This window comes from Dipodomys merriami, unplaced genomic scaffold, assembly GCF_024711535.1.
Source record: "Dipodomys merriami isolate MVZ:Mamm:240054 unplaced genomic scaffold, mDipMer1.0.p SCAF_19, whole genome shotgun sequence".
Taxonomy (NCBI): domain Eukaryota; kingdom Metazoa; phylum Chordata; class Mammalia; order Rodentia; family Heteromyidae; genus Dipodomys; species Dipodomys merriami.
Window position 1 is genome coordinate 4,877,022 of NW_027203270.1, and position 14,180 is coordinate 4,891,201.

Below are 14,180 nucleotides of genomic sequence, written 5' to 3' on the forward strand. Positions count from 1 at the left end.
ATAATTAGGGGATTAGGGTAAGGGAAAGCTGTGTTTTTTGTGTGTGTGTGTATGCTGGTCCTGGGGCTTGAATTCAGCCAAGATGCCTATGTCTGCACTTTTTTTTTCTTTTCTTTTCTTTCTTTCTTTCTTTTTTTTTTTTTTTTTTTTTTTTGGTGGGTCATGTGGCTTGAGCTCTGGGCCTGGGTGCTGTCCCTGAGCTCTTCAGCTCTACGCTAGTACTGTACCGCTTGAGTCACAGCACCACTTCCAGTTTTCTGGTGGTTAATTGGAGATAAAAGTCTCATGGACTTTCAGACCTGGCTTTGGACTTTGATCTTTAGATCTCAGCCTCCTGAGTAGTTGAGATTACAGGTGTGAGCCACCATTGCCCAGCTCTTTTTAAGCTTTTTTTAGTCTACACTCTGAGTTGTTTTACAAAAATAGTTGTATCTCCTTTTCATACACTATTGAATCTGTGCCTTGGTTCATGCTCAATAAAGAACTCTAATATTTATGCAGCCGTTAGAAATGACAAAATAATGGCATTTGCAGGGAAATGGATGGAGCTAGAAGGAATCATGTTGAGCGAGGTAAGCCAAGAGCAAAGAGATAAACGGTACAAGGTCTCCCTGATAAGTGGATGCTAAATCCAAAATGTTAGGTGATAACGACAAAACTAACAGGACTTAAGAAACAAAGAACTCCCACTCATCTGGTCGAACCACTACTAAATATCCCCATGCTGCTGATCACATGTATGGTGTATATGTGTACACTGTTATATGTTATAGACCATGACAGACAATTTGCTCCAGGAAAGTTAGAATGAAGTTGTGGCTTTAAATGAGCATCATTATTCCACAATACTGTGAAATTTGGGAAATTATGTAATCACTTAATCACAATTTAAAAAAAAAAAGAACCTCTGGGAAGGTAGGGAGGGAAGGGATAGTAGGGGGAAAACAATGGAGGGGGTAACAATGCTCAATAGGAAGTGTACTCATTACCTTGCTCATGTAACTGTAACCCTCCGTATAGTATCTTTACAATAAAAAATTTAGAAAAAACAAAAAAGAAAAAAAACGCTAATATTTTTAAATCTTTCTCTTTTTTTTTTGTGCTGGTAATTGGGGCTTCATGTTCTTGCTAGGCTTTTTAACCACTTAACCCGGCCTGTACATCTTGTTTTTGCTAATTTGGAGATAATTGTCTCACAAACTTTCCTGCCTGTGGTGGCTTTAAATCTGTGATCTTCAGGTAGGTCTCAGTCTCCTGAGTAGGTAGGATTACAGACGTGAGCTGTCTGGCTCTCTCTCTCCTTTTTAATGGTGTCTCTTTTTTTTTTGGCTTGTCCTGGGGCTTGAACTCAGAGCCTAAGTTCAAGTTCAAGTTCTGTCCCAGAGCTTTTTTGCTCAAGGATAGTGTTTTAGCACTTGAACCACAGCTCCCCTTCTGACTTTTTGGTTGTTAATTGAAAATAAAGAGTTTTACCGTCTTTCCTGCACAAACTGGCTTCCAGCTTTAGTCCTCAGATCTTAGCCTCCTAAGTTTGAGCAAGAAGCACCCATCTACTTGTCTGTTAATAGCCTTACTGTAATACATGTAAGGAAGTGGTTACTACTGACTTTGTATTAACATAAGGGAGGATCTATAATAATAAAAATATATGAATGTCAAGTTTTTCTTGGTAACCTGGCTTTTTTTTTCTCCAGCTCCAGAACCTGGGTATTAACCCAGCAAACATTGGCTTCAGTACCCTAACTATGGAGTCAGACAAATTCATCTGCATTAGAGAAAAAGTAGGAGAGCAGGCCCAGGTGGTAATCATCGATATGAATGACCCAAGTAATCCAATTAGAAGACCAATATCAGCAGACAGTGCAATCATGAATCCTGCTAGCAAAGTAATTGCACTGAAAGGTATGAAAGATTGAATTTTTTAAAAACTCTATGTATATTTTGTGTGAATATAATTCGGAGGGTCTACTTTGTTAGTATATTGAGTAAATTTAATTAAAATAGATTTGCAGAGTTAAGACTAAAACTGAACTTGAGTGAGCTTTCATGACTTATGTAGAATTTGTGAAATGTCTCATATCTACTTTTTAAAATACATTTTAAATTTCTGGATAGAGGAAATAAGTGATCATATTCTATAATAACAACTTGCTAATATTAAGACAAACATTTTAGAATTTATTATTATGATCAACTTTTATTCTCTTCTTCATGCTTCTTCATGTTTAATCAAGTTATCTTTTACACTGGTGTGTGTGTGTGTGTGTGAGAGAGAGAGAGAGAGAGAGAGAGAGAGAGAGTAAATGTTAAGCTTTAGAATCAAGAGTGCTTGAGTTTATTCAGAGTAACATTTTGTTTTCTTTGATTTTTTTTTTTTCTTTTGACATATGAGTTGCCCCAGGTGGCCTTGAACTTTCAGTAGCTGGGATTGCAGGTGTGCACCACCACACCAGCCAGACTTTTCAGTTGTTACAACAGGGAACTGTACAGCCTATCAATCTAAACAGAGTTGAGTAATCTCATGTTATTCGAGACCCTACTCCCCCTTTTTAAAAAAAATATTTTAGAATGAGAATGTAAACTGATCCCTTAAATTTGAAATTTTTAAGAGTAATCAGATGCCAAGTCAGTGACTCTTCAGAAGGCATTTAGCAGCCTTTTGCTTTTTTCTCTTAATAGTATGAGGAAGAATTGATGTTCCCAGTAATGTCTTGAGAAAATTTTGGGTGAGTTTTTAGAAGTGCTGAAGTTTGAAGGGTGGAGAGCTGCTATTTGTGGTACTTAAACTCCCTGAGCTCTTTTTAATCAAGGCTGGCACTCTGCCACTTGAGCTGCAACTCCACTTCTGGCTTTTTGGTGGTAAATTGGACATAAGAATCTAATGGACTTTCTGCCCATGCTGGTTTCAAATCATGGTCCTCAGACCTCAGTCTGTTTAGTAACTAGGATTCCAGAGCATAAGCCACCAGTGCTAGGCTAGAAGTGTTGAACTTTTAAACCAGGCTTTTCCTCACTCGACTTAAACTTGATTTTTAATAATACAGATTGAGTATGCCTTACTAAAAATGCTTGAAGAATACTTTCTTTTTTGTGGTTTTGGAAAATTTGCATAGACTTTGTGGTTGAGCATCCATAATCTGAAAATAAAAACTCAAAAGTGCTCTGAAATCCAGAATTTTCTTTTTTTGGGGGGGGGGTCCGGTCGTGGGGCCTGAACTCTGGGCCTGGGCGCTGTCCCTCAGCTCTTCAGCTCAAGGCTAGCACTCTACCACTTGAGCCACAGCACCACTTCCGGCCTTTTTCTTATGTGGTGCTGAGGAATCGAACCCAGGGCCTTGAGCATGCAAGGCAAGTGCTCTACCACTGAGCCACCTTCCCAGCCCCTGAAATCCAGAATTTTCTGAGTTCCTTTGTGAAGCGTTTTGGATATTCAGTTTGTGATGTACATTTAACCTGTAATACTAGTTGAGAAGTAATGGGTGGGTAAGGTACTTAAGAAAATAGTCAAGCTGGGGCTGGGAAGGTGGCTCAGTGGTAGAGTGCTTGCCTTGCATGCCTGAGGCCCTGGGTTCAATTCCTCAGCACCACATAAGCAAAAAGAAAAAAGCCGGAAGTGGCGCTATGGCTCAAGTGGTAGAGTGCTAGCTTTGAGCTGAAGAGCTAAGGGACAGCGCCCAGGCCCAGAGTTCAGGCCCCATGACCGGACCCAAAAAAAAAAAAAGTCAAGCTGGATGACGGTGGCTCATGCCTGTAATCCTAGCTATTCAGGAGGCTGAGATCTGAGGATTATGGTTTGAAGCCAGCTTGGACAAGAAAGTCTGTGAAACTTATCTCCAAAAGACCACTAGAAAACTGGAAGTGGTGCTGTGGCTCAAGTGGTAGAACAGTAGCCTTGAGCAAACAAGCTCAGGGACAGCACCCAGACCCAGAGTTCAAGCCCCATGACCAACAACAACAAAAAAGATAGTCAAGGGCTGGGAATATTGCTTAGTTGTAGGGTGCCTGCCTAGCATTCATGAAGCCCTGGATTCGATTCCTCAGTATTGCATACACAGAAGAAGCCGGAAGTGGCACTGTAGCTCTGTAGCTCAAGTGGTAGAGTGCTAGCCTTGAGCACAGAGAGACTCAAGGACAGTGCCCAGGCCCTGAGTTCAAGCTCCAGGACCAGCCAAAAAAAAAAAAGAAGAAGAAGAAGAAGAAGAAAAAAGAAAAGATGATGCATCTTTTACCTGGTAACATGGTTGTAAGCATTACCAGGTAACATGGTGGTAAGCATTTTGCTTCTGTTAAATAATAGGCTAGGTATGCAGTACTCTCAGCTATTTCAGAGGCAGAGGTAGAAGTATCAAGGTTAGAGGCTGGCCTGGACTAAATGACTGGCTCAAATGCTTAAAGCACTTGCCCTGAATGCAATCCTCAGTATGACCAAAACAAAATAGAACAAAAAAATCATAACATATTACACTTGAATATATTAAACTCTCTTCAGCCTGCTTAAGAATTTTTTTTTGGGGGGGGGGCCGGAACTCTGGGCCTGGGCACTGTCCCTCAGCTCTTCAGCTCAAGGCTAGCGCTCTACCACTTGAGCCACAGTGCCACTTCCGGCTTTTTTCTTATGTGGTACTGAGGAATCGAACCCAGGGCCTCGAGCATGCAAGGCAAGTGCTCTACCACTGAGCCACCTTCCCAGCCCCTGCTTAAGAATTAAAGTGCTTACCAATTCTTACACCTCTGTATTAAAAGGCCATCATTTTAATTTTGTCAATTCTTTTCTATTTTAATGTTATTGTTATTTTATCACATTTCTTAATGCTTTCTTATGTGTGCAGATGGTGAGTTATCTTAAATTAGATTGTATTAGTTATTGTCCTGTTCCATAAAAAGAATACATTGAAAGATTTTTTTTTTTAGAGCATTGCAAAATAGTATGTCATAGCTGTGTGCCTTTATGTTGTCCTCATTAGAGTTTAAGCCACCAACCCTTGGCCCCCTCTCCATACTCTCCCACTGAAGCATACTCCAACCCCTTTCCTGTGAAAAGTAGAAAAAGTGTAATAATATGGTGGTTTGAGAAGGCAGCAAAGGACAGTAAGTCATTATAAAATATTGTTCCTTCAATGCCAGTTTTAAATCCTGTGGCTTCTTTTTATAAACAGGACTCTAACTCTCACAATTTTTCCAAGTCTGATTGTGGTTTATATTACTATTTGGGATGGGAGTAACATGCTCTGTCTTATAGAAGCAGTTTTTGCATATTTGGTAAGGAGGGTTGTGGTACAAAGTGGTTATGCTTTGTCTGTTTCCCATCTACCCTACCCCTACTTCCAGTCTCTTAAATTATTGTCCTTTAGGAGCCAGATTCTCTGTGGCTCGGGAATGGAGTTTTCCTAATGGAGTTTTCCTAGGGACTGAATAGTCAGTCTGGTAATAGCTGTGGGCTTTGACCATTCTTAAAAGTCAATCTAATCAATTTTTGGACTATAATAGATTTTGAATTACAATTAAAAGCCCTTGCATCTGACTCAGTGGACTTTTAACCCTCAAGGCAAATTTCATCCTCTTTTACTAAATGCTTGCTGTCTTAACTGGATGAAGCTTGAACTTTGTTCTTACCTCCAGTACATTAACAGCATCTGAAACTGTCCTCTACCTTTGTCTCCTCTCCTTCCCTCTAGCACCTCTACCTTCCCTGTGTATCTTAAGCCAATTAAATGTAGCATGTACTTAACAGTAACGTGGCAGAAATGAAATCCATCCTTTTTCAGAAAGCAGTTTCCATGAGATATAGTTAAATGATGATAACTACATTTTTTAAAATAGCCATTTTCTCCATGTGTACAAATAATTACTTTGTGTATAAAGGAGGCCTGCTTAATTACAGTTATGAAGGTTACAACTTTGTTTTTGTCATTAAGAAAGCTTCTCTCTAGACTTTTTTCAGTGGAATATAGAGTCCTGTAGAAGTCATGCATTTTCACTGTTGGTGTATTGATTAGAGGTCCTGTAATTTTTGCTTAAGACATACATAGATGTAGATTGTTTGCTTAGTCTCAGCTGTTACCTCCTTAATGACTGTTGCTCTGTTAGTATGACTTCTGCAGTTGGCTATTAGTCTTATGATAGAATACTGTAGACATTTTAAAGCTATGTCTAGTTAGGTATGACTGTATTCTTAACACTTTTTAATGATTCATAACTTTTAATTTTCTGTTTAGCTGGGAAAACTCTTCAGATATTTAACATTGAAATGAAAAGTAAAATGAAGGCTCATACTATGACTGATGATGTCACCTTTTGGAAGTGGATCTCATTGAATACGGTTGCTCTTGTTACGGATAATGCAGTTTATCATTGGAGTATGGAAGGAGAGTCTCAGCCAGTGAAAATGTTTGATCGTCATTCTAGCCTTGCAGGATGCCAGATTATCAATTATCGCACAGATGCAAAACAAAAGTGGTTACTTTTAACTGGCATATCTGCACAGGTAACATTTTTCTAGTTTTTGATAAATTGTTCAGAAAACTATCTTGCCTAAAATTCTGTTTATTTTAAAGTTAGGTCTTTTATACTCAATTCTGTTAAATTTGACTTTGCGAAATTATTTTCTTTTCAAAATAGACGTTTTTGGCTTAAAAAATTTGTACTGACAAAATGTTGAGTACTCTTATCAATTGTTTAGCTCTTGCACATTGAATAGAAATTGATTTTCAGTATGAATGATTTGGAATTTATTCTGGTATAAACATCTGATATAAACTAAATGAATACTTCTATATCTTTTTCACTAAGGTAGTGAAAAGAGCAGGGCACTGGAGGCTCACAGCTATAATCCTAACTAATCAAGATGCTGAGGTCTGAAGCTAGCCCAACAAAGCCAAAAGTGGAGGTGTGGCTCAAATGGCAGATCACTACCCCTGAGCAAGAACTCAAGGACAGAGTCCAGTCCTTGAGTTAAAGTCCCACAAACCGCACACAAACACATGCACAAACAAAAAGATAGTATAAAGAAATGGTGATTGTAGGAGGCATAGTTTATTTTTATTACTAATTTATTTTATTGTTATTGTAGAGGTGATGTACAGAGGGATTACAATTACATGAGTCAGGTAATGAATACATTTCCTTTAGTGCAGTGTCTTCTTTTCCTTCATGCTTTTCCAGTTCCTCCCTCTACCCATGAGTGGAGGCATATTTTAAACATTTACCTGAGGCTTACGTAAGATGTTAGGAGCTGGATTTTCAGTTAAGATGAATCAAATCTATATTGATAGAGACTAACAATGAATTATAAATGCTTCCTCAAGTGGTATCATATTCTAGTTGTTTAGTAGATGACTCTGAGAGTTATTGGTTCATTGCATCTCTAAACTTCATTTTGTTTGTTCCTTCATAGCAAAATCGTGTGGTGGGAGCTATGCAGTTATATTCTGTAGATAGGAAAGTGTCTCAGCCCATTGAAGGACATGCTGCTAGCTTTGCACAGTTTAAGATGGAAGGAAATGCAGAAGAATCAACATTATTTTGTTTTGCAGTACGGGGTCAAGCTGGAGGGAAGGTAAGTTTTAGCTTTAGTAATTATTTTGATGAGTCTTTATCTTTCTGCTACTAATTGTCAAATTTCAAAAGGCTGTTCAGAGAATGGCCTTCTCCCTTATAATTTTTTAATAATCAGGTTTGTATACATTTTATTTTGAACAGTTACATATCATTGAAGTTGGCACACCACCTACAGGGAACCAACCATTTCCAAAGAAGGCAGTGGATGTTTTCTTTCCTCCAGAAGCACAAAATGACTTTCCTGTTGCAATGCAGGTATTTAAGAAAACTAAATATACTTAAGTTTTCCTTTTTTTGAACTTGGGGCCTGGGCACTGTCCCTGAGCTTCTTTTACTTAAGGCTAGCATGATATCACGTGACCCACAGCGCCACTTCCAGCCTTTTCTGTTTATGTGATAATGAGGAATGGAACCCAGGGCTTCAGGAATGCTTGGCAAGCATTCTAACACCAAGCACCAGCCCCAGCCCCAGAATTTTCTTTTAAAAGTTATTTCAAGCTGTACTCACAGTTGATATAAGTAGTTTTTAAGTTTTATTAAAGAAACTGAGAAAACAATACCCTGACATGTAATCTATAAATTGGGTTATCCAAGATTATCAGAATTATCTTTGCTCTTTGTCTTACAGGTTTTATTCATTTTTTTAATGTTTTATGTAAGAGCTGGTATATCCCATATTTGAATGTATTGTAAAACTGAGGTCAATGTGTTTTAAATATTACCTTAATTTTCACATGAGTCTCTTGACAAAGTTGTAAAATTTTACCATCTCTAAAATAGAATTGCCTTACTTTTATTGTTTGTAGATCCATTATTTTACAAAACTGTTGATTTTCTTTGTACAGATCAGTGAAAAGCATGATGTGGTATTTTTGATTACTAAGTATGGTTATATCCACCTGTATGATCTTGAGACTGGTACCTGCATCTACATGAATAGAATCAGTGGAGAAACGATCTTCGTTACTGCACCTCATGAAGCCACTGCTGGAATAATTGGAGTAAACAGAAAGGGACAGGTAAGGAAGCCTTAAAACTAAAGCAATAAAATAAAATAACATTTCACTAGCTTTTTTCAAAAAGTAGCTTCAGATACCAGAAAGTAATACATGGTGGGTTAAGTAAAGAAGAAACAAGGAGATTTAAGTCTAAGGATACAAATAGCATACATAAAGAATTTATCAAGAGATCTCATATCCAGACCTGAGGAGTAAAGTTAATATTGTATATTATGATATTATTTATTTATTTATTGCCAATCCCGGGGCTTGAACTCAGGGCCTGGGCACTGTCCCTAAGCTTCTTTTGCTCAAGGCTAGGACTCTACCACTTGAGCCACATAGCCAGTTCTGGTTTTTTCTGTGTATGTGGTATTAGAGAATCAAACCCAGGGCTTCATGCATGCAAGGCAAGCACTCTACCACTAAGCCACATTCTCAGCCCATATTGTGGTTTTTTTTTGGGGGGGGGGGTCCGGTCGTGGGCCCTGAACTCTGGGCCTGGGCGCTGTCCCTCAGTTCTTCAGCTCAAGGCTAGTGCTCTACCACTTGAGCCACAGCGCCACTTCCGGCTTTTTTCTTTTGCTTATGTGGTGCTGAGGAATCAAACCCAGGGCCTCATACATGCAAGGCAAGAGCTCTACCACTGAGCCACCTTCTCAGCCCGATATTGTGATTTTTTAAATACATAAATATTATCAATTCTTGACCAATAATTAAACATATAGGAAGATAGGTGTTAATTTGCTTAACTATAATGACTATTTTTCTGTTGATATGCATATATTTGGTATATGTTTTTTTGCGCAGGTATTGAGTCATTATGAAGTCAGGGCTTCATGCTTGCTCAGCTTTTTCAATCAAGGTGATGCTCTACCACTTGAGCCCACTTCCACTTCTGGCTTTTCAGTAGTCAGGAGAGAGGATAAAATTCTCTTCTGGCTTTTCTCTAGTCAGTAGAGAGGATAAAATGTTTCTGCCCAGGCTGGCTTCAAACCTCGATCCTTAGATCTTAACCTCATGAGTAACTAGGAATATAGCCGTGACCCACTAGCATCCGGCTTTTATTGTCATTTTATATGCCTAAAACACACACAAAATTTATCTTAAGAAGGAAGTGGTGCTGTGATACTTTACTAAAGTCACAAACACATTTTAACCTTCGCAAGTCAAATTGTCATTATCATGTTTGTGAAAGAAATAGAAGCCTTATAATATAGTTTTCTAGAAACTTTGACATATAGCCATCGAATATTTCTTTATTTTCAAAAGTAACTCTGTGGAAAGAAACCTATTAGAGTCTTATTTGACAGACTATCATTCTTTTTTTCTTCTGGGTCTGGTCTCTGGTCCTGGGTGCTGTCCCTCAGCTCTTCACCTCAAGGCTAGTGCTCTACCACTTGAGCCACAGTGCCACTTTTTTTTTTTTTCCTGCTTATGTGGTGCTGAGGAATCGAACTCCGGGCCTCATGCATGCAAGGCAAGCGTTCTACCACTGAGCCACCTTCCCAGCCCCCCAACCCCCAGACTATCATTCTTATAGGAGTTATCTCCAAGGTGAAGATAAACTACAGAAATAAAATTTATACCTGATCCTTCCCTAAATTACTAAATACTTAATGTTAGAAGGTAATAACTTACTGTACTTGTGTATTCCTGGAAAGATAACGAGTAGGATAGGAAAAATTATTGTTCTGAATGTGTCACATTTGATACTATCTTCATATCATCTGGCAAGTGGTTCTTTTTTGTGTGTTTTTCTAGTATTTTAATGGAATTAAATTCTGCCAAAAAGTTTTTTTTTTCTGAAAACTATCTAAAAATTTTTATTTTTAATGCTTAGCGCTGTTAATGGTCTTGCCATTTACCTAGTTTTCTTTCAAATTAATGTTTTTCTCAGATAGTAAGCAAAGAAAACTGGTTATTCCCCTGGCCCCTCCCCTCCCCCACTCTTATTTGTTTTAGAAAAATAGAATCTATATGAAGAGACTGTTTCTCTGGGTAAAGGGAATCTTTCTCTTGCTCTTCATTCCTTACCTTACTCCAGACCTGGTTATGCGTTTTCTGCTTTATGTCCCTCAGACTTAGGTGTCCCTTCTCATAGCACTTGTAATACTAGATTAAACTTGCTAGTTCTCTCAGTGACTATTCTTCATTACAAAGATGCTTTATCTTTGTGTAGTTGTATTTCTAGAACTAGTGTTAGACACAAAGTTTAAAAGATTAAGTAGCTTTCATTTATTTAGTTGTGTCTTTCTTGGATGATAAAGCAGTTAGTCTGGACAATATGACTAGAAATGATTTCACACCCCATGACACTTGTTTTTAAATCTTAGTTGTCTCTGACATTTAAAAAATCTTTTTAGAGGCTGGGAAGGTGGCTCAGTAGTAGAGTTACTTGCCTTGTATACCTGAGGCCCTGGGTTTGATTCCTCAGCACCACATAAGCAGAAAAAGCTGGAAGTGGCTCTGTGGCTCAAGTGGTAGAGCACTATCCTTGAGCTGAAGTGCTGAGGGACAGTGCCCAGGCCCAGAGTTCAGGCCCCACAACTGACCCCCGCCCCCCAAAAAATCTTTTTAGAATTTAATTATTTTAGCAAGAAAGTAGTTTTTTAAAAATTCTGTTTGAATACCTGTTGTCACTCAGTAATAGCCTGTTTTAAACAGATTTGATATTTATATCCAAAAGAACATAATCCAGCTATTCTTCAATCATTAACTTTCAGGTTCTGTCTGTTTGTGTGGAAGAAGAAAACATAATTCCTTACATCACCAATGTACTGCAGAATCCTGATTTGGCTCTGAGAATGGCTGTACGTAACAACCTAGCTGGTGCTGAAGAACTCTTTGCCAGGAAATTTAATGCTCTTTTTGCCCAAGGAAATTACTCAGAGGCTGCAAAGGTGGCTGCTAATGCACCAAAGGTAAATAGTTGTAAATTGAAGTTGCCACAATTAGATTTAGTAGTTTATTTCTAGTACTCGTAGAAGAAGAACCAGTTTTAAATTGCACAGAGAAACCAGTTACTTTCAGGTTACATTTTCCTATAGTTGAATATATGACAATTACTTATCTATGCCTCTAAATTTATATATTTCAAAACTCAGAATGTTTAAACAATAGGCTAGCAAGATATATCTGTATCAATAGATGAGGCGAAATGTTTACTTTGAGCGGGGTGCCAGTGGCTCACGCCTGTAATCCTAGCTACTCAGGAGGCTGAGATCGAGAATCAAGGTTCAAAGCCAGCCCAGGCAGGTAAAACTGTGAAACTCTTATCTCCAATAAACCACCAGAAAACTGGAAGTGCTGTGGCTCCAGTGATAGAGCACTACTAGCCTTGAGCTGAAGAGCTCAGGGACAGCACCCAGGCCCAGAGTTGGAGCCCCATGACCAAAAAAAAAAATTTAATTTGTTTTATTATTGTTTGAATATAGGTACTTATTTGAATTCTGATTGACAATTTGTGATAGATATATAGCACTATTAGTAACTGGGCTGAATTTATGTCTATTGACCTTTATATTGATTTGTGTTGGATTAAGTTCTAACATTCCTGGCCAAAATTGACTACGAAGTAGGTACTTAGTTTGGTGAGAATTTGGTTTAATAACTAGCTATAACTATTCTATAACTACACTAATTTTTTTGCACATTAATAGTACAATTAAGTTAAATGTTTCTGATTCTGAATAATTTTACATCACTAAAACACAGATTTTAATATAGGAGTCCGTAGATCAACTAAGCCTTTAATAAAGATTGCCCTAAATGCTCGATAGGAAATGGACTTATTACCTTGTTCATGTAACTGTATAGTATCTTTACAATAAAAATATTTATTTATTTTTTTAAAAAGAGGAAGTGGCGCTGTAGCTCAAGTGATAGAGCACTAGCCTTGAGCTGAAGAGCTGAGGGACAGTGCCCATGCCCAGAGTTCAAGCCCTATGACTGACAAAAAGAAAAAAGAAAAAAAAAGAAATTTTAAAAAAAGATTGCATTAAGCCCTAGTTTGATGTTTTGATTACTTTAAAGAGTCTAACATTTTTCCTTCTTAAAGGGAATTCTTCGTACTCCAGACACTATCCGTCGGTTCCAGAGTGTTCCAGCTCAGCCAGGTCAAACTTCTCCTCTACTTCAGTACTTTGGAATCCTTTTAGACCAGGGCCAGCTAAACAAATATGAATCCTTAGAGCTATGTAGGCCTGTACTTCAACAAGGACGGAAACAGCTTTTGGAGAAATGGTTAAAGGAAGATAAGGTATGTTAATTTGTAAATTGATTGATTTTGCTTTGATTAAATATCATGTTATCAAGTTAAAGTTGTTTAGATTATACTGAAATGTGTCCATGTGTTATTTATTGCTTATAGAAGTAAAACAAGATCATACATTTTGTAAAATGCATGACTTACTTAGTAAAATGCTTATTTTTATACATATTGAGCTGAAATAACTTTTTTTTGTTTAGATTTTTAAATGGACCCAAGATTCTTGCTTGATAGTTAATCCTGGAAGTGAGTTCTTACCCTTTGGCTTTAGGAAAACCTTTGTGTAGGATATTTACTTCGTTATATAGTCATATTTGTCAGAATATATGACGTTTATCTGGACATAGGGTTATAATCTTACCTCTTAGATGCCACACTTGGTAGGCACTGTCATTACCACGTACAAACAACATCTTTCCATTTAGAACTTCCAAAGTGTCATAAAACTTGTATTTGCTGCCAGGTAATGTATTTGTGTATTCAATGAAAATACATAATGTTAAGTCATGTTGCCAGTCACCAGTGGTTCATACTTGTGATCCTAGCCACTCAAGAAGCAGAGATTAGGAAGATTCTGTCTTGAGGCCAGCCTGGGCATAAACCATGCCTCAGTTAGTAGCTGGACACAATGATGCCTGTCTTTCATCTTATCTATGTTGGAAGCATGAATAGCTCCATACTAGTCAGGTTGGCCCATGCATACATGCAAGACCCTATTTGAAAAGTAAGGACGACAAAAAGCTGGGGGGCATAGCTTAAATGGTCCTGTGTTTAGCCAACCCTCAGTATCACCACCACCAAAGAAAACATACCTTTGAAAAGACAGCAAACTGCAGGGCTCTGGGTTCACCAGGAGCTCATGCCTATAATCCTAGCTACTCAGGAGACAAGGTAGGATAGTGATTTGAAGCCAGCCCAGGCAAGTATTTCTGGTAGACTCTTAACTCCACTAAATTACCCAGAAAAGCCAGAAATAGAGCTGTCGCTCAAAAAAAGACCAAAGTGGAGTTGTGACTCAAGTGGTAGAGCCCTAGCCTTAAGCAGAAGCAGCTCAGGGATGGCACCAAGGCCTTAAGTTCAACATGCTCCCTCCCTCTCCCTCCTCCCCCCCCCCCCCCCGCCACAAATTAGTCTAGTAGTGAAATAACCTTTTGAAAGTGTTTCCACAGGATAATTATTGATGTAATATGAAAACCTAGCTTTTGTTACTGTACAATTTCTTTATGCCTTTTCAGTTCACTAACAACGTAATTTCTCTTTATAGTCTTGTGGGTGTTTGTTTTGTGCAGGGCCTGGGGCTTGAGCTAAGGGCCTAGGCAGTGTCTGAACTTTTTTGCTCAAGGCTAACACCTACC

At 38.2% G+C, this 14,180-nt stretch overlaps 1 protein-coding gene across 2 annotated transcripts in view; it reads left to right on the forward strand.

Moving 5' to 3' along the window:
• Positions 1-14,180, forward strand: part of Cltc (clathrin heavy chain) — a 72,822-nt gene that overhangs the window by 23,096 nt on the left and 35,546 nt on the right. For both annotated transcript variants that reach the window (XM_070027052.1, XM_070027053.1), the window contains exons 2-8: positions 1,695-1,902; positions 6,216-6,484; positions 7,394-7,555; positions 7,699-7,812; positions 8,403-8,576; positions 11,282-11,479; positions 12,616-12,816. In XM_070027052.1, the coding sequence (XP_069883153.1) occupies positions 1,695-1,902; positions 6,216-6,484; positions 7,394-7,555; positions 7,699-7,812; positions 8,403-8,576; positions 11,282-11,479; positions 12,616-12,816 (1,326 nt within the window). The remainder of the gene's footprint in view (positions 1-1,694; positions 1,903-6,215; positions 6,485-7,393; positions 7,556-7,698; positions 7,813-8,402; positions 8,577-11,281; positions 11,480-12,615; positions 12,817-14,180) is intronic.